The sequence below is a fragment of the Numida meleagris genome, chromosome 6 (genome assembly GCF_002078875.1).
Source record: "Numida meleagris isolate 19003 breed g44 Domestic line chromosome 6, NumMel1.0, whole genome shotgun sequence".
NCBI lineage: Eukaryota > Metazoa > Chordata > Aves > Galliformes > Numididae > Numida > Numida meleagris.
The window spans coordinates 26,429,679-26,446,055 of record NC_034414.1 but is presented as its reverse complement, the minus strand read 5'-3'; the positions used below and the strand labels follow the sequence as shown (position 1 = coordinate 26,446,055).

At 35.3% G+C, this 16,377-nt stretch overlaps 1 protein-coding gene across 3 annotated transcripts in view; it reads left to right on the top strand.

The window, feature by feature from the left end:
• TTBK2 (tau tubulin kinase 2) overlaps positions 1 to 16,377 on the top strand; it is an 87,807-nt gene that overhangs the window by 32,863 nt on the left and 38,567 nt on the right. For 2 of the 3 annotated variants that reach the window (XM_021403428.1, XM_021403427.1), the window contains exon 6: positions 3,368 to 3,472. In XM_021403428.1, coding sequence (XP_021259103.1) covers positions 3,368 to 3,472 — 105 coding nt within the window. Of the gene's footprint in view, positions 1 to 3,029; positions 3,100 to 3,367; positions 3,473 to 16,377 lie in introns of all 3 variants that reach the window. The other variant, XM_021403429.1, reaches the window with a different exon arrangement.

The following is a 16,377-nucleotide window of genomic DNA, read 5'->3' as shown; positions in this document are numbered from 1 at the left end:
CTCAGTCAGCTCGCCCATGCAAATCACCAGATTATGACAAGGGAACTGTACATAGCTGAACATAAGCTTCAATGCATGGGAAACGATGTTGGCAACATTGGAATATTGCAAAGTTTATGCCGTGTGGATCCCATGAATGCTTACACAGGAACAGAAAGTACACTGTATGCAAGTTTGTCATGACCTATTGAACCAGTACAAAGCTGAAGGTGACAATTGCTTGGATTGCATCATTACTGATGATGAGACACAGGATCACCACTATGAGCTGGAATCAAAACAGCAGTCCATGGAGTGGCAACATGAATTTCCTGTCGAAGAAAATGTTCAAGATGCAGCCCTCAGCAGGTAGAATGTTATGCACTGTATTTTGGGATAGGAAAGGTGTTATCCTTCTGTATTTCCTGGAGCCCAGACAAACCATCAATTCTGACCACTGTATCATGATGCTGACTAAGCTGAAGGCTTGAACTTCCAGAGCCTGGACAGAGAAGAAGACAATATTTTTCTTGAAACATGATAATGCTGGGCTCCATACCTGTTTGAAGACTGTGGAACACGTTGCCATTCTTGGCTGGACTGTCCTACCACACCCACTGCGTAGTCTGGATTTGCTACCTTCTGACTTGAATCTGTTCAATCAGATGAACAATGGACTCCATAGGCAACCTTTTTGTAGCAACGATGATGTCACAGCAGCTGTGAAACAGTGGCTCATCTCCATTGGTGCAGATTTTTACAAGCACGGGATGCAAGCTCTAGTTCGTTCATAGCTAGTGAAAAAACATAGCTAATGGTGATGACTGTGTTGAAAAATAGCGTTTTGTAGTTGAGAACTTGCTTTATCAAATAGTATAAAAGTGCTGTATGTGTCTGTTGTCATTTCCACGGAGATAAACGAGGCATTACTTTTGGAATGATCTGTGTGCATGATAAGAAGGAAAAATGAGAAAGAATAGAAAACTAGATGTTTATTTGTCAGAGTAGAATTTTCCTATTAATTATCATTAGTTTGCAATGACAGTAACCTTGTTCTTTTGCACCATTGCCTTAAGTACTTAGCCCTTCTAGCAATTTCCCATAGGTAACACTTCCAACTCTTATCTGTAGCGTCCTGCAAGTAAGAGTGTTTATGTGTTGATCACACATATGTCAATACATGGTTTTGATTGATTTTTACTTTCCATCTCTTACATGAAGTTACTGTTCTGTGTAAATCTAAATATGTAATTAGGTAGATTTTAGGAGGAAAAACTCAAACAGTTGAATTTACCATTGTGGCTTTGTGTTTTTAACCAAAGAAATTTTCTGTGCTTGAAACTTTGCTTCAAAATTTGTATCTTGCAGTTTATTAAAACAGTCGTGCTTTAGGAGATAGCATATTATATACTTGCATACTTCTAATGAGAAGCAACAAACAAGCATTTCACCTTTTTGGAAAGTTGCAATGATAAGTCTTCCAGTGTGGATCTTATCTACTGTAACCTTTTGAATTTCATCAAACTGAAGCTTAAACAATTTTATACATTAAAAGATAAAACAATTAAGCAACCCTCCCTCCCAAGAAATAATAGTTACATTGTTCAAAGGAACTCCTAAATGTTCCTTTTGGCTTGTTATGGTTATTTCTGTGTATTTTTTGGTTTCTGATATGTGTTAGTGGCTGGTAATGTTAAGGTGGAATCAACACATTCTTCTCTAACAAGATTTTCCAGCAATCAATGATATTACTTGATGTGATTTTCTCCCTGCAGTTTCTCATTGTAATCTCCTGGTGTTTATTGTTGATCCTTAACTTGGTGCACATTTGTCATCTAGAACAGTTATTTTTACGAACACTTTAAATATTATCCAGATTATGTTTATTGTGTATAGTGAGACATGGATTGGTAAGGGTTGTTTAGCATGGCTAGCTTGTCTCTGACTTCCCCGCACCTTCTGTGATTTTCTGTCTAGGTAAAAATTAGAGTGTGTTTTGAAAGGAACTCCCTTGTCCAAAGGTGTATTTTTATTTCAACTTTTGAGCTCTGAATGGTTATCTCAATAAGCAAATAATCACTTTCCTACTCAGTTTGTTTTCTTTCCTTAGTAGCTAGTTACTGGTTACTGACAACAAGTGTACAGGAAAGTAGCACATGTATCATTTCTACACAATTAGGAAGTTATGCTTTATGCTGTAGCAGTGGAATCTGATACAAAAGATTCCTGTAGAAGTGTGTATTGCTTATTCGCTATTTTCTGGAATCTCTGCTTAGTGTAGAAAAACATGCTTTTTCTTTATTTCTTTCACAAAAGTGTCAGATTAAGTTTCGAGTATTTGCTATTGCCTTTTGATATTTTGCAGCATATTGTGAAAGCTCAACTTGCGAGAGTGCAATGTTACTACCCATAATTCTTTATTCCTCTGGTCCAAACATAGGTTTGTGACCTCTTTCAGGTATTATTCTTTTCTAACTTGAATGATGCATTGTTCCCTGAGGCTCTGCTTTTCCCGAAGATAAGTGAAATCCAGTCTGAGTTCTAAAGGACTTTGAGTACTGCTGGCTCCCTTAGTACAAAAACAAAAGTTTTTTTTTTTTTTTGAGTTAATTTAGTGCAGCTTCCATCTTGCTCAGATGTATAGTTTCAACTTCATGTTGCAGAACCATTTCTTGTTTCATCTTATGTTGTGTAATCCATTTTGAAGGGAATTGGTGGCAGATAAACTTGAACCAATTCAGCCAGCATGTTTAAACATCATAAGCAGTTCTATTTTTTTTTACAGGGCTAATGTGGAATGTTAATCCACAGAGGCAAATAAAAAATTACTTCAGAATGAATTTTCAGATCAAATTACCTCCATAAATCCTCACTGATTTTTCAGGTCTTACTGATTTTTTTAAGTCCTATTTTTCCTCCTCTCATGCAAAAGAAAAAAAAGATTACACTCTTTATTCTGTATTCTTTGTATATGTTATTAGTGCATTCGTTTAGATGACCTTGTTAACCCATAGGTCAGTAGCTTTTTTTTTTTTTTTTGAAATGTCCAGATCCGAAAATATGAGCTAGTGAGGAGGCTGGAAAATTCATGCTAAAAATGTATGGACTCTAAGTGACAAGGTGAGCTGGCAATCTATTTGGGCCATCTGGTTTGTGGTTCAGATATGGCAAGCTGAGTGTCTGATCTTCTTAATGTTTTCAAATTCAGTGGGAGTTTGATAGTACTGAAAATATGGAAGGAAAGGTAGAGAAGTAGAACATGGATTTTCTGTGACTGTGTAACTGTGTGTATGTACATGTATTAAAATATATATATGTGTATATATATTATTTATTGTGTATATATATTATATATAAAATGTATATCTGTATTTGTTTTTCTTCCTAGTCTAACTTTGCAATGGGACGTTTTCCTAGCACCTGTAGGAAGTGTTATATGCTGGATTTTGGCTTGGCACGACAATTTACGAACTCATGTGGGGACGTCCGACCAGTAAGATTATTTTCAAAATTATTAATTGTCAATGTGCTTAATTAAATGTGGTAGTACACCATTAATTTTTTTTCTTTTTTTCCTCCTGGAGAAGTGTATGAATGACATTGAACTGGTAACTTTATATAAAACTTGACAAGCCTGATCCCAGATCAGAAATACCTGCTGATGTATTGGTTATATTAAGATTGGCAGTTAGAGATGAATCTTGTTTCTGATTTCTGGCTTGAAGCACAGGTCTACTCTGTGATTTTTATAGGTAATAGGTCACTTGATTTGGAAAAGCAAATCTGTATCAGAGTATTGTATCAGCACTGAATTTCGGTTGGTATTGCATATTACCAAAAAAGATCTGAGCAGGAAAAAAAACGACAGTAAACTGAATAGTCTTCTAAAAGGGAAAGTCTGAATAGTTAAAACAGTGATAGGACACTATAATTATAATATTAGCAGGACATCGCTAAGTGTAGTTGGTATTTGTCCATGTGATGCGGTCTGGAGAATTGTTGACAAGAGAATATCAAGGAGGACATTACAATTTGAAGTACAGTAGAGCCTCCCTAATTCACTGGTGGGGAGTCCCTTTCAAGATTTCTAAGTTTCCAATCAGTACCATGGTACGTGTTGATGTTTAAATGAAAATAATTGTCTTTATTAAATTAGTTTAATTTACATTTTTATAATAATGAATACTGTACTGTTGAATGATTCATTGACTGATGAATAGTCAATATTGTATATCATATTTATTAATGTGACATGATTTGAGTGATAGAATCTATCTGTATAGGATTTTCAATTTGATTTTTCCTAAGAAGACGGGAAAGTGGCAAATTTTTATGTGCAAATTATGAGGTGTATGAATTAGTAACGTAAATTAGCGAGGTTCTGCTGTACTCTATTCCTTCAGCCATAATGGTGGACATTGCAATGAAAGCAAAGAGCAGGGGAGACCAACAGAGTGGCTGCTGCTGTTGGAAAGGTGAGCTGAACAATTCAAGTAGTTTTTTTTTTTTGTTTATCAGTGTTCTTGTCTTCTGTATGTTTGTCTGCTTAGAGTGTTTTTTTTTTTTTTAAACAGACCATTTATTCTGAAAAGAAAGCACTTCCCAAGATTCTGTAATTTCAGTATGTATCCACAAACACACACAATGGTACTATTTTCATGAAACATGAGTAATAACAATATAATATTTCTGATTTTTTTTAACGACACAACTCTTGCCTTTTGTTTTTCATTGCAGTGTCCTACAATGTACTGAAGAAATTATTCAGCTTAATCTGTCTATAATTCTCTGACACTGTAATCAATTATAATTAGAGCAGCAGTGTGGGGAAAGAGAAAGATAGGAGTTCCCTTTGTACTTACTAGTCAGATATGCCTCTCGTAGAGATAGTAAGCAAGTCCAGCAATATGGTTCCTGATAAAACGTATTAGTATGTACATCAGTTGTATTATGTGCTTCTCCTTAAGACTGTTGTTTTTCTAAACTTTGTAAAATTTCTTCAGTAGATAGTACAAGTATCCTGAAACAATGTTAAAAATAGTACTCTGTTGGTAAGAACCTGTACTTTAGTTTAGATTGATTATTAGATTTTTATGATAAACCTTTCAGTAAAACTAAATTAGGTAGAAAGAATCCAGAATAGTTGAAATTTTACAGATCATCCATGAATCCTTGAATTTCCATGACAATTGTTCTGAAACATACAGAAGAAAAGTTTTTGAAACTCTATTATCAGGTATTAGTCCTTTTGGTAGTATTGTATTTCCTCAACTTTTAGGAATTCCTGATGGTAATATGTCTGTTTAGCTAAAAATCATTTGCTGTGCAGTAAGACAAAATAGGCTTTTAAGGGTACCGTTCAAAGCAGGAAAGTTTGGTAAGACTGGATTTCCCTCCAGAAATCACTGACCATCTGCACTGGCTCAGGTTAGCATTTCGACTGTTCAGCGTTTTTGTTGCTTGCTGTATTTTTCATTACAGTGAGGTGTCATACGTAGACAATCCTTTTGCAGACTAGAGGAGCAAGCAGTTTACAACCTATTTCACTATTCTATTCCATAGTGTGATTTGCAATAGCATGATTTTCACCTTTGGTATAGATTACCGAAAATGGCCTTCATTTGTTTTGCAGAAGGCAGATTACAGTATGACTGGTTTTTGAAGGTTAAAAAAAAAAAAAAAAAAGACTTGAAGGAGATGTACTGTACTGCTTATCCACCAAGAATATGATTGAATCTAAGAAACTATTTTTTTTAATTCTTCACATCTTTATTCACACATTTTTGTATCCATCCAAACCCCTTTTTCTATAAATAGTCCATAACAATCACAAAACTCAAGCTTTTGAAGTCAGTAGGCAGTGGATTTTGTATGATCTACTGCTACATAATACACTGGTTTTTACTTATCTGAAGAGTATGTACTGCTTCACATAAGGTGGCTGATTCTCTTCTTATTTATTAGCTAGATTTGGTATGTTCTCTGAGGCATTCATTCCTTCTGTCCCAAGGCTTCAATACAACATGGCAGAGGTGTTCTTCCAATTTCTAAATTTGGCAATAAATTGCTATAAACACAGCAGTGTCTATTAGATAAAGTGTCTCTTGTGTAGTCTGTTCTAAGCTGTAAAAAACATGTAAACAAACTGCACTTGCATCACTTTTTTTTCCTACAACTATACAGTTGCTCTTAGTAATTTGAGTCCTGGCTCTTAGTCCATTTTATTTTTATCTGCTTGGATTTTATTTTGACTGCAAATACTTTTGAGGTATAGGTGTAGGTGGGATTAGGATAATGAGTATGGAAATTCGGGGGGTAGTCTGTGACTATAGGCTTCTGAAACAAATTTTTCATGTTGAGGCAGTCCTAGGATGCAGGTATTTTGAGCAGATCCTAGAATGTAGATTAGTAAGGCAACATGGGATTGGTGGCAGGAACCTTTTTTGGTAACTGAAAAGACTCGAAGAGTGAAAAATGTGTATGGGAAGTAGAATAAGAATTGCTGGAGATGATATAGGCTGTTAAGGAAAGAGCAAACAGGTTGTGGAGAATAAATTGCTAGAGAAAGAGAGGAAATGAAAATTTGAATCAATGGTATGGATAAGAAATGATTATTGCAAAGTGGGGTAATTAGATATTAATCGTGGGGAGGCACTCTCTAGTCATCAGGCAAATACATTTAACATGATGCACATTCAGTATGTTTATGAGGGTTCATACTCCACTTCTGTTTTAATATGAAGGTTAACTGCAAGTGTTCTTTGAGGTACTATTAAATTACTGTAAAGGAAACAACACAAAGGAAAAATGAAATAGCTATTCTTCACTCTCAAAACAGATTAATCTTTCTCTTATTGAGCATTTAGTAATGAATTTATGAGTTCTTAATTTAAAATCCATATATTCAACCATCAGGTACTGTCACAGATCTGATTTTTGTGGCCTCTCGTTTATGTAGACTGTAAGTTTCAAATAACTGAATTGTATTTGTTTTACAAATAAGAGAGTGTAACATGAGAAGCTAGGATAAAACACAGTTTGAAAAATACCCCTGAGAAGCAGGTATTTAGGATAAAATCTTTTCATCCCAAATATGTGTTTTTTCATCTCTGTATGCACGTCTTACTGACTGGCAGCACAAAGAATTACTCAAATTAACAGGCAGTCCCTTGAGTCTGGTGATTTAGATTCGGCGAAGGTGAATGAAGAAGGAAACTCCTTTTTGCTCTCTGAAAGAGTGGTCAAGTATTGGAACAGGCTGCCCAGGGAAGTTGTGGAGTTGCCATCCCCAGAGGTGTCCAAGAAATGTGTGTATGTGATGCTGAGGGACATAGTTTAGTGGGTAATCTTGGTGGTAGGCGGGCACTTGAACTAGATGATGGACTAGGTCTTTTCCAACCTTGATGATTATATGGTTCTATTATTGTTTGGACTGTATGCTTCCTCTGAGAGTGTCTGAACTAGCAGGTAGTCTAAGGAACGCTCTTTTGCCTGCTTTTTGGGTCAAAGGAAGAGTTACTCTATGACTGCTTTCCCCAACTTCCTCCTGTCCTCCCAGTGAAGAGATTTTTGGTAGTTTTTCAGTTGTTATTTAAACCGAAGAAAAATCTTCAACAGAGTCCTCATCCTCTTGGGTTTATTTAGCATGACCTTAATATCAAGTGTGTAAACTTTCCAGTAATTATTTAAAATAAAAATAAAAAAAATACATTAGCATATATTAAGGAGATATTTTAGATCTAAATTGTTGTATTTTTATTTGTAAGTTTGAAATCTTAAACCTTACCAAGCTGGAAGTTGTGATTTTTGGAAGAACTAGGAAATGTAGCGCAGATTCTCTGATAGGCTTTGCATTAGAGGAATCACAAGATTCTTACTCTGAACATTAACAGAAGTATTTAAATCCATAGGAAATGAGTATCCACCAATATTTTCTGAGGAGTTACCTATGCTCTTTACTGCTACTGTGAAGCACTGAGTAAACTGACAATAACCGAATTCTAAGACCTGCTAAAGCAGAACATACAGCAGTAGCTGTGCAGACCGACCCATAAAAAAAAGCACTGAAGGCAGCTGTGAATGCAAATGCTTAGATCTTTTCATTCTCTAGGCAAAGGGTTACAAAACTGTTCATGTCAAACTACGAGCATGTTATTCTATTCAGGTGTTTATGTATAAAATCAGTTAAACACTGATTGCCTTTCTCTAGCACTCTCCGTTTCTGAGGATTTTCCAGCAAGTCAGTTTTTATCTTCAAATTTCACTTTTGGACAACGACAGATGGTGTCCTGGAAATTATTTTAAGAAACTGAATTCTAAACAAAACAACAAACAACAACAACAACAACCCGTACAAAAACTCTCCACTGAACATTGCACAGAAATGTGTTGCTAAACATGAAAGCCAAGTCTTAAATAAACTTTGAAAGCGCTCAAAGTCTATCATAATTCAGTTAAATACAGAGAGTACAGAGAGGGAGAATATCCATTGTATATGCATACTCTTATTTCGCACAGTTTTTTTTGTTTGCATTTTTTTCTACTTTATGAAGATTTTGAGGTGTTATGTATTTGAATGACATGGTGTTTCTTGTAATATTCTGGATGATTTTGATTGCTGAGGAGGACTAGAGAATACTTCCATCCTACTCTACCTTAACTTCTTGTCTTCTTGGCATAAGAAGACAGCGTTGTGGATTGTTTATTTCTGCGGTGAGAAGGGAGCATAGTTCTTGTGGTACTGAAGGATTAGGCACTGCATTGATTAAATGCTTTTTAAGATGGGCAAGAAAGTGGGATAATTTTGAGAACTAAATAAGCAGTGGTGAAGCTATAGTGCTGTAAGAAAAAAGACCACTGTGAATGTTTTGTCCTCTCTGAAGGCAGTTTGGACCCACAGACTTATTAAAGATAGATGCTCATAAATGCTTCTTAATATTCTTTTCAAGTAAATGCTGTTACAGTCTGATCTGCAAACAGTGTCATGACTTTAAAAAAAAAAAAAAAAGCCTTAGGAGTGGTCCACAGACAATACCAACTAAAACTGGTGCTCTTTTCTATATTTGCCCCAGTGTCATGGATGATTTAGAGTTTGTGTCTTTTTATAGATAATAAATAACTTTTCCTGGTAGTACTTCGACAGCATGCTTTTATAATAAATAAGAGACTGCACACATGAAGTTTTTCAAGAATAGCAACTGATCTTTGCTTAGGGTGAAAGTTCAGACTAAGCTAAGAAACATTCACACAGCCACCATTAAGTTTAAAGAATATGCAGCACTGCAATCAGCTCTGACAACTGTAAAATTTATCAGGTTTCCATTTTATTTAAAGGGCAAGAAGACACATTATAACTCCAGAAATCCTTGGTACGTTCTCTGCTTTCAGTGACACTGATTGAAGCAAGATTCAAGAACAACCAGGATATCTTTTAGAAGTACAGTATTAAATGGCAATGGATTACATGAAAAAATACACCAAATAGTACAAAAATGTTATGGGGAGTTGTGTCATATTAAGTATATAGTAAATAATTGAAAGATCATAAAAATATGATCTTTCGACCAGTTAACATTCTTATGAACCTGTCCAAATCTGCTGAATGCCAGATGCAGCAGGGTAATGGTCCGTATCGTTTTGTTAAAAGTGCTGTTCAGTGGTTGTTTCATCCTGTCAAGAAGCACTTTGTTGCTGGCATTTACCTTATGCTATCTTTTCCCACTAATATTCTCTCAGTCTCTAACAGTACATTACGCAGTGATGTGATTACTTGAAGATGGAATGTTTTCACCTAAATGAGTAAAAACATACTTGTTTTTCTTGAAATTTTTTCATACTCCTCAGTTCACTTGTTTGTCTTGAACATGTGTTGTGACTTTTGTTTGCTATAAACCCTTTCAATTCCCCTTCTCCATTTCATTTTACCTTCAAGTTGTCAGTAAAATGTACTGTTTGCTCATTGAAACTTGTGCAAACTTCTCTAAAATTCATCCAAGTGCCTTCTTTCTTCTGATAAAAGTTTCAGCAATCCTTTGGTTATTTCTTTCATTTGCTACAATTTCTTCTATTTTAACCTCCTTTTTTGCCTGTCATTCTCATGGGAGTAGATGTTACTGGAGTCCTGTCTCACTAATGATTGCACTGCTGTGTCATTAGGCTGCAAGTGACAAAGGTGACAAAGAAGTGCTGTGGTAGTTGTAGGTGCTAAGTACTGTTGAGCTTAGAAGGAGGCATCCCTTGGCATGGAGCGGGAGCTGTGCAGCTCCTCAGGCACGGCACCCCGGGGCTTTGCAGCACTCCTGCAGGGTTCATTTGCTCAGGCTCAGCAAAGGTTCTGTTTATTACTTCTGTAACTAACTAATGATACTGTTACACAATCCTCCTTACTGTCATAGACATATTCAGGTTGAAGGAGGGCTGATGAAAGAAATAAACCACGTTAATATGTTTTTATCTATGTAATATCCCTTTCCAGCTCTTGCACATTGTTGTACTTGAGTACTCCCTTCATAAGTTGACTATCTGAGTAATCAACCATTATCTTATGTTGTAATTTTTTTTGGAGAAGGGAGATGATAAAGATTAGTTTTCTTCCTCTGCGTTTGTGTGAAAGCTATGTATGACATATGGGACACCTCCACGTTAACAATGGGAGCATCTACTGTGCATGTTAAAATTTGAGATAAGAAGTTCCCAGGATGGAATGTCTGTGATTGGGCAGTCCTGAAAACAGAAGTCTCTTCATGGAATTCTCCTTGTTTGTCTAGCAAGACAGAAATTAATGTGAAGAAGGCATTGAGAACAGCAAAATAATGTCAGACATCGAAATGTTTGTATAACTCGAAGCAGTTCCTCCTTATCCAAATCTTTAAACTTTGTCTGCCAGATATTTCTGCGGATTCCTCTTAGTCTTGTATGATCTTCCCTTATTCATTCTCAGATCTATGAATTAGGTTTCATGAAATATGTGAGAGGAAAGGAGCATATGAAGTATCAGAACGTACAAGGCAAAAACAGAAGGAGAAGGGGGAAAAGGGTGGTTGAGAATGAATTCTATTTTCCTGTCTCATTCCCTCTCTACTACAGAAGTGAAGATAGCAGCTGCTGAAACATTGGGCGATAACCTCAGTGATGTCGTGTAATTACCTCAGTGAGCTTTAAAACTGGAAATGATTTGACTGTATTGGTGTGATGCTTTGTATGGGCTGGATAACCTGGGAAGACCAGTGTGCGTTTCTAGGACCACAAATGTTATCTCTCTCTGTATCGTATCACACTAAGTAAGCTGCTTTCTGAAACAGTTTCTAGAAATAGCTGTTCTAACCTATATGAAGGAAAGTAGAAGACATGGCGGAGAAGTGGGATGTAATGCAGCAAAGCTGAATTACATCCAGTTTTTCCTTGTTACATGTTTATAGAGGAGTTTAACATCACAAAATGAGTTTGGCAAGTTGCAGTTTTAGCTTGAGCAATAGGATGGATATTTTAACCCACATTTGAGGTCAGCCTCCTCACAGCCACCTCTCTTCACTATTCTTCAGCGCTTATAGGAAAGACAAAGAGCTGGGGCTATAAAACATTGGAATTGGGTAATACTTTCATATTGAACTCTGCATAATCAGTAAACCTTTTGCAAAGGAAAACCTGGTGTGCTTTTTGAACAGCATAGTATGGTTATTTCATAATTTATTTCTTCAGTCTGTGTCTCCTGGGTGCCAAGGCCATATGTTTTGAGTATATTTGGAAATAAATGTACTCATAAAGATAAAGCATATCTTGTTGATACATAGACAATATCCATGTGCTGTTAATCATGTGAGTCTGGTATCTTCATTTCATTTGGATGCCCCATCCATGGAGGCATTCAAGGCCAGGCTGGATGGGATCCTAGGCAGCCTGATGGGGGGGGGCAACCTTGCCCACAGCAGCAAGATGGGAACTAGGTAATCTTTAAAATCCCTTCCAACCTAAGCCATTCTATGATTTGTTTTCTACTAAATAATTGAGCTGTGCTTAAGATAGTAGTTTTCTTTTCTGCTGTTACTGAAATATTTTCTAACCTATTCTGTTTTTTTATATAGCTAACCAAAATCCTTCCAGATAATGTGAAATTTTGAAAAAGCAATTATTTTATTAAACATTACAATGCTTAATAACTGTATGGCTTACTTTAAGGTTTCTTATCTATTGTCTTTGCAATACTAGAATGCTTCAATTAAAACTTGATGTTTGCCCTCTTAACTGGAGATGTGGATGAGCAGTCATGAGAAAACAAGGCTACACTTATTTATTTAAAAATAAACATCTACTTTGAATAGTCTCTCCTAGGATTTTAAAATATTTGTTGTATCTGGAGACAGTGTCTTTTATTAAGCTCCAATAACACAAAACAAATTTTCCTTGTAAAATGAATTTATAAAGGATTTCAACCTTGTAATTCATGTGCAGTATATATTTAGGCCATTGGTGGGTAAATCATTTGGGGAAAAATGCATTACAGAAAGGTGTAGAGTGAACAAGAAGTGGCAAACGAAATAAAGGAAAATTTAATATCTGTATGTTAGTTTATTGGAATAATGTTCTGATTGTGTGTTTCTACAGCAATTAGCAAAAATCAGTTCAGCTCTTGTGGCTCAAATAAAAACAAAAGAAGGAACAGTAGAGATTTATGTGATGTAATTCAGCTGCCAAATAGAACTCTGGTAAGAGTGAAAAACTCTACTGTATGTTCTTTGTTTCTAAAATAAATATTTTTATTAATAAGTAATGATTCAGAGGCAGTGTTGGAAGAGAGCACCAGGGTTATTTTCTGGAAACCTGACAATTCCTTCCTGTTACAGTCCACTTTTGCTTTTTCACATCTATAACATTATATTTTCTACGTTTTGCTACTGTAGAACAAAGAAAATGTTTAAAGAACAAATAATCTAAAACTACACTTTTAGTTTTTTGTTCACTGAATCTGCATCACTTAGACTACATTACGTGAATTTTTGGAAATAGATAAAGTTCGCAAGATTTCCTTCTAAGTTTTTATCTAAGCATTTAATAGTTAAGGACTTCTTTAAAAAAAAGAAAGTACTACTTTAAAGAAAACGAGCTTTGTTTCAGTAAATGCAGTTCTAAGAGCCTAAAATAAGTTATAACAGCTCTATATGTTCTTTATAATTTAAGTCATGTAGTAAAGGAATTATTTAAAATCAGAGACATTGTATGGAAAGAAGTAAACATGTAACATCGTTCTTGATCTCCTATGTACTCCTTAATTTTTTCCATCATATTATCTAAGTTGATAAGCCTGAAGGGTAATTAATTTTTAATTTTTTTCTTAATCGTAGGAGAAACTGAAGAAGTCTTAGATTTTTGTGTCAAAATGTCCTAAATGGAAATACTGTCTAATGGTTATTTGCTGAAGAGATTAAGTGAAGAGACATCTCTTTTTTTATCATTGATTTCTATAAGCAGGAATCTGCATGAGTTGGAAGAATTGTAACATTAGTCATTTGAGGCCCTATGTCTGAATTAGTGATAATTCACAGGAAAGACAAGAGATTTAGTTTGTAGAGTTTTGTGCAGGCATTGTTTTCTTTTAGGCTGTTATGCTTCAAAAGTTTTTGAAGTCAAGCTTAATATAGAACGATGTTATACTTGCAAGTGTAATGGTATTTATTGTGTTTCTCTGCCATAATCTCCTTCAGAGAGAAAGAGGAAGACTCTTTAAGACACAGTCTTAAAATGTATATGTTGAATTTTTAGTATCCACTGAACATGATTCTTGCAAGTTTGATTGAATTAGCATTGGAGAAGAAATGAAGGAAATATCCAGCTGGTGTTGTGCATGATAGTACACAGTGAAAAAGGCAGGCAGTGAGTTAATGTAAAAGTTGAAAAAAAATAGTGCTGTGAATCAAGTTAAAGGGTGACGCAAGTAGAATGAATAGATTAATTTCATGCAGCGTGATATTATTTTGTAACGTCTCTATGGAATATTCTTGCAATGATGAAATGAAATGAGAAATGTAAAACAAAAAAAAAAAACAACAAAAAAACCCCTAGATATGAGAATTTCATTGAGAGGAAGAGTCTTTGTGGTTTGGGTGAAAAATAGAGTTCACAATCTATTAATATTCTGCCTGAAGGAAAAGGCTGGTGAATTGTTGAGATATGAAAAAGATTTAATTCTTATAGCACAATACTTTGTAATTTTAGGGGTATATTGTTTTTTTTCTTTCTTATCAGTCGTGTGTGGAACATGGATATTGTATCCTAGCAATCAGAACAATTTAATTTAGAAACTCAGACGTGTGGTATAACTGTTCAGTATTCTGATATAGCAGTTCTTTTGTTTTCCTTAGAATACTTAAGGGAAGAATAGGCTATAACTGTCAATTTCCTTCTAGGATATGGTATTATATTTGAAAAAATCTAAGTTATTCCTTAAATGGTGAAATCGACTATTTTCCTATGGTTTTATGTACTACTTCCCTTATGCCCACCAAATCTTAGTATTTTCTGCTCTGTACTACACCCAGCCTTTCTGACCAGGATCCTAATAGTTGATGCTAGCAATTCTAGGGATAGGCATGTGCTTATTTGCTGCCTAAAATGCTGATTGACCAACTGATTGTTGTCTGTTGAGATGAATGTGAGCCATTTCTATTGAATTTTAATTGCCTGTCTCTGTGTCACAGTACTAATTTAGGTTCTCTAATCACCAATTTTCATTAAACTTGCAGGAACTGAAAGTCTTTGAGAGCTGTCCTATTTACTTGAAATTAAAAGCCATTATAGTGGAAAGACAGCTGGCTTGATCCAGTAGAATTCCTTTCCTGGTGAAAGGGGAAGCAAACCATAATGAAAACAGAATCTCTATTCTCTAATTCTTTCTGAGCTGTGAACTTCTCTGATTTACGAAAAAATATTGTGAATGGTTTAAAAAGAAAATGGATTTTTTTTAAATATGTGTTGACTTCCCATACTTAGTTTTGCAGTCTTGAAATAAGTCTACTACTGTATTAAAGCAATTTTGTAATGTATGATATCATATTTAGTACTTACCATGATAATATGTACAAACAAAAATTAGGTTCTGAGTTCTCTAGTCTTCTAAGAACACAGAAATTCTGAAAATGCAGAAAAAACATTTTCTTCTGAAGATGAGAAAAACATTGTTTCTTCTGTAAGGAGAAATCCTCTGCTAGTGCATTAGCTTGCTAAATAAAGTAGCTGGTCTTCCAATTACTGTAATCTCTCCTCCAACCTCCTGGTACAAGAGGAAGAAGAGAAATTGCACAAAACAAAGAAACATGCACATGGAAGATGTAAGATGTATCCTGTGTGATTTTTTGCTGGAATAAGTTCAGGTTTGTGATAGACATATGGTAGGTTGTTACTACTTCCAGCCACCAACTTGTTTGCTTATGGATCAGTTTTGAAAGCTCTGCTTTTTTCAGCTAGTGCATCTCATTGCCTAAGAGAATGCTCCAGATTGAAAGTGCTCGGGAGCTGGTTCATGCACCAAGTATTGGTGTCTCGGAGGCAGTGATGCTTTTTATACCGCAGACAGTTGGTGCTAAATTTTGATTTGTCACCACATGCCTGTTAGAATCCACAATAACAAAATTTAATTGTACTCCTAGATGTTAACTCAGCTCATTACCCAGCTTTTGCTGGAACTGGGTAGCAGTTTGGAAATCAGAGCTTTTGTTTGGGTAGAATGGAGACCGAACAGTATATCCTACTGACAGTTGGTAGGAGATGGCTTGATAAGGAATTTTCAATGAGAGCACTCTGCTATTAGTGGCTTATACGGTTTTTATAGAGAGCTAGAAGTATGGCTTTGAAAAGCTATGCATAGAGTGATAACTTATTGTGATATATAACTTGTTGTAAAGGCAATTGTGTTTCAGCTATCTGATCTTTGCTTACCCATGTGATCCTTGAATGTTTCATTTTCTTTAAACCGATGCTAATGCATGCTAAGCAGCAAATTAAATTGCAAAGCTTATATCCACAAAAAAGGGGGTGATGGGAATGTGCCATTTGGTATAAAGAATGGTAAATCCTGAAATTGTATTCCCATTGGATGAAAAGAAAAGAGGATTCTTTACAAAGGGAAACAGAGTGGCTGCTTCTCTACCCATCCTCCTATTAGCTTTACAATTCAGCTTTAGAGGCAGTATTGAGAAGGTAATGTTCACTGCTTGAGCTGGTTTCTTAATCTCAAAACCTAAAGGCACTTAAGAATTATCAGTCATTGCCTGACTGGTAGAAATTATTTTTTTCATGTTTCTTATGTAGTTTCTGTGACTATAGTATAAAACTAACTTTTACTCCATGTAACATTTTCAACGCTTCCCAGGGCAGTAAGCCCAGAGCATTTCTAGAGTTACTGAACTG